We start from the raw sequence: 3,726 nt of genomic DNA on the forward strand, positions 1-3,726 counted from the left end.
TTTTACTTCCAAGTTTGTTAGCCGGTTGGCTTATATATTCTAGGGGACTCCAAACAATAAAGGAATAATCAGTTATCATCTAATCTACTACCTCTACTCTCATTAAGCCACCAGCAGAGGGGGATAACCTCGCCGTGAGGACTAGAGCGCGACTATGAGCTACATAGTCATGGCCCGCCATCGCTAAGCGCTAAGGCGCTTGACACCGAGTGTACCCTCCGAACATCATCGCTAATCCTGCAACTTTTGGGAGAAGGTACTAGCAAGTCACATTCTGCTATAGTGCTAGACGTAGAGGAATAGCTAGGGACAAGCTGCTGTAGTGCCGCTATGTCATATCGATAGAATGCCATGGTTCACACACTGTTTGGACAACATGATAGGTAAGGCCATGTTTAGTTCTGATATGCTGCTGCTCTCTGTCCCTCACCGATTGGAGGTTGTACGTGTGGACAATCGGTGGGTGTGGTTTGAAGGCTGATCGACGGCGAGGAGCCAGCGATCGTGAGAGAAGGAAGAACGAGGTGGCGGCTAGGGTTGGACTCCCAGCTCCCTTTAGGAAGCCAGAAACAATATGTTTCTGCTTAAACCGATCCAATTGTCTTTACAACCATATATCGCTTCTCCTTTCTAAAAATAGAAATACGTTTCTAATAATAATAATAGTTCTCTAATAATAGGAAACGTCCTGGGCCGTGAGGCCTTCTCCTGCATGCGCCTGCTAGCTTCTCCTACATGCGCCTGCTAGCCACAAGCAGCCCTCCTCTGATATTGAACTCCCGTCATAACATCTCTCCCCGCCTCGGCAAACAGCTCATCCTCGAGCTGCACATCCGGGTAGAGAGTCTTGAAGTCGTCCAGGTGCTCCCAGGTGGCGTCGTCCTCCGAAAGGCCTTGCCACTTGACGAGGATGTGCCACACGCCGCGACAGAGCTGGGCACGTAGGACCTGCGCAGGGGCTGGCAACAGTCGCCCGTCCTGAACCGGTGGCAGCACGGCCAGTGTTGATGGTGGTGAGCCGGTGCAGTTGTAAGGCTTTAACAGCCCCACATGGAAGACGTCATGCAGGCGCGCGTCCGCGGGGAGTCGGAGACGATAAGCCACCTGCCCAATGCGCTCGACGATCTGGAACGGCCCAGCGTAGCGTGGGCGCAACTTGCCCTTGGACGGCGAAGCGAGCGCATGGGTGGGTCAGTGGAGAAGTCGGAGCAGCACCCATGCGCCCACGTTGAACTCCACCTCGCGATGGTGCTCATTGTAGTGGCGCTTGGCGTACTGCTGGGCCTAAAGAAGATGCTCGCGAACCTTCTCCAGGAATGTGTCGTGGTCCCGCAGCATGGCGTCCACCGCCTCTGTCTGGGCCGCCCCGGTGTGGTGTGGCAGGAGGGGTGGCGGGGGTTGGCCGTACACAACCTCGAACGGCGATGCTCGGAGCACCGTGTGGTACGAGGTGTTGTAGCAGTACTCCGCCCAGGAGAGCCAGTCGACCCACGAGCGAGGCCGATCACCTATCGCACAGCGCAAGTACATCGCGATGATCTTGTTGACGACCTTGGACTGGCCGTCCGTCTGGGGGTGAAAGGCCGTACTGAGCCACTGCTTGACACCTGCACATTTAAAGAGATCGCGCCAGAGATTGTTAGTGAAGACTAGGTCATGATCGCTGACGATGGAGCTAGGGAAATCGTGTAGGCGCACGATCCCGTCGAAGAAGGCACGGGCGATGGAGGCAGCGGTGTAGGGGTGGCTGAGCACGATGAAGTGGGCGTACTTCGAGAAGCAGTCCACCACCGCTAGGACCACAGACTTGTCGTGCACCTTCGGCAGCCCCTCCATGAAGTCCATGGAGATATCCGCCCAGACCTACGACAGAACGTCCAAAGGCTGAAGGAGGCCGGCCGGCTGTGTGGTCGGTGTCTTGTTCCGCTGGCACACGTCGCAGGAGCGGACGAAGTCGTGCACCAGCTGGTGATCGCCAGGGATGTAGAAGTCCGTGCGGAGGCGCATAAGGGTTTTCTGGACCCCCTCGTGTCTAGCTGAGTGAGCCAGGTTCACCACTTGGTGGCGCAAGTCGTCAGTGGTAGGCACGTAGATGCGCTTGCCATGGAGGAGGAAACCGTCGACGGCTGCCCATGGCTCTCCCAGAGACGCAGCCTCCAGCTACTACAGCAGGTCGCACAAGACTGGGTCGGCCGTGGTGGCGTGGCAGATGTCGGCGTAGAGGTCGAAGGAGGGCCCCGAGAGGGCACAAAGCGCCGCAGTCTCCTCATCGTGGTGGGACAGCGCGTCGGTCGCCGAGTTGAGCCGCCCGGGGCGGTACTCGGCGGTGAAGTCGAACCCGAACAATTTGCTGAGCCACTGGTGCTGAGGCACGGTGGACAGCCGCTGGTCCAGGAGGAAGTTCAGGCTATAGTGGTCGGTGCGGACGAGGAACCAATGCCCCCACAAGTACGGGCGCCAGTGCCGGACGGCTTGCACCAGCCCGATGAGCTCACGCTCGTAGGCCGCCAGCTTGACATGGCGGGCGGCGAAGGGTTGACTGAAGAAAGCCAAGGGTCCCCCCTGGTGTAGAACGACACCAAAGCCGGTGCTGGACGCGTCGCAGTCGACCATGAACTGGCGCTCGAAGTCGGGCATCTATAGAACCAGCGCCGATGAGAGCGCCCGCTTCAGGGCAGCGAAGGCCTCGTCTGCCTCCGCCATCCAGACGAACGCCTCCTTCCGCAAGAGACATGTGAGTGGTGCCGCGATGGAGCCGAAGTCGCGGATGAACTTCCTATAGTAGCCGGCGAGGCCCAGGAAGCCACACACCCCGCGTGGAGAGCGCGGTAGCGGCCATGAGGCGATCGTGGCCACCTTGTCGCTGTCCATGGCAACACCGTCGGCGTTCATGACGTGGCCAAGGTAGGCGATGGAGAGGGCCCCGAAGGAGCACTTCGACCTCTTTAGAAAGAGGCCGTGGGCTCGTAGGGCGGTGAAGACGAGGCCGACATGCTACAGGTGCTCAGACCACGACGTGCTGTAGAACAAAATGTCGTTGAAGAAAACCAGCATGAACCTGTGGAGGAAGGGGCGGAGCACGTCGTTCATCAACGCCTGAAATGTCGTAGGGGCGTTGGAGAGCCCAAATGGCATCACCAGGAACTCGAAGTGGCCATGGTGGGTGCGGAACGCCGTCTTCTCGATGTCCGCCGGGTGCATGCGCACCTGGTGGTACCCCGAGTGGAGGTTGAGCTTGGTAAAGTACTTGGCCTCGTGGAGCTCGTCAACCACCGGGATCGGGAACTTGTCCTTGGACGTACGGTCGTTGAGCGCATGGTAGTCGATGCAGAAGCGCCATGACCCATCCGCCTTCTTGACGAGGAGCACGAGTGCCAAGAACGGAGAAGTACTGGGGCGGATGATGCCCTGCTCCAGCATGGCGGCGCACTGCCACTCGAGCTCGTCCTTCTGCAACTGAGGGTACCGGTACGGCCGCACTACCACCGGCGTGGTCCCGAGCAGCAGGTGTATGCGGTGGTCATAGGGGTGGGCTGGTGGAAGGCCGCGTGGTGTGTCGAAGACGGCGTCATGCTGAAGTAGGAGCTCATCCAGCAGCGGGTGGTGCGGGTCCGAAGCGACCGCTGCCAGCGACCGCTGCCAGCGGTCGCTGCTGGGAGGGCGCGCCCAGGGCGCCCACACACCGCCACATGACGCGGCGGCCCTCATGCAGGAAGGACACGGTGA

The 3,726-nt window shown here is 59.4% G+C and overlaps 1 protein-coding gene across 1 annotated transcript; it reads right to left on the minus strand.

Annotated features, from left to right (window-relative positions):
* Positions 1-744: 744 nt before the first annotated feature.
* On the minus strand, positions 745-1,845 carry LOC136461207 (uncharacterized). The gene is made up of 2 exons (XM_066460601.1): positions 1,306-1,845; positions 745-1,125 (listed from the first exon to the last, which is right to left on the minus strand). Exons 1-2 carry the CDS (start codon positions 1,843-1,845, stop codon positions 745-747), a joined length of 921 nt encoding a protein of 306 aa, XP_066316698.1.
* Positions 1,846-3,726: the final 1,881 nt, after the last annotated feature.

Source organism: Miscanthus floridulus, chromosome 6 (assembly GCF_019320115.1).
Source record: "Miscanthus floridulus cultivar M001 chromosome 6, ASM1932011v1, whole genome shotgun sequence".
In the NCBI taxonomy this organism is placed as follows: domain Eukaryota; kingdom Viridiplantae; phylum Streptophyta; class Magnoliopsida; order Poales; family Poaceae; genus Miscanthus; species Miscanthus floridulus.

Coding starts and splice junctions, on each gene's coding strand:
- LOC136461207 (XM_066460601.1), bottom strand. CDS start 1,845: ATGGACTTCATGGAGGGGCTGCCGAAGGTGCACGACAAGTCTGTGGTC. Junction 1,126..1,305: donor ACGACACATTCCTGGAGAAG/GTTCGCGAGCAT, acceptor GGGCCGTTCCAG/ATCGTCGAGCGCATTGGGCA.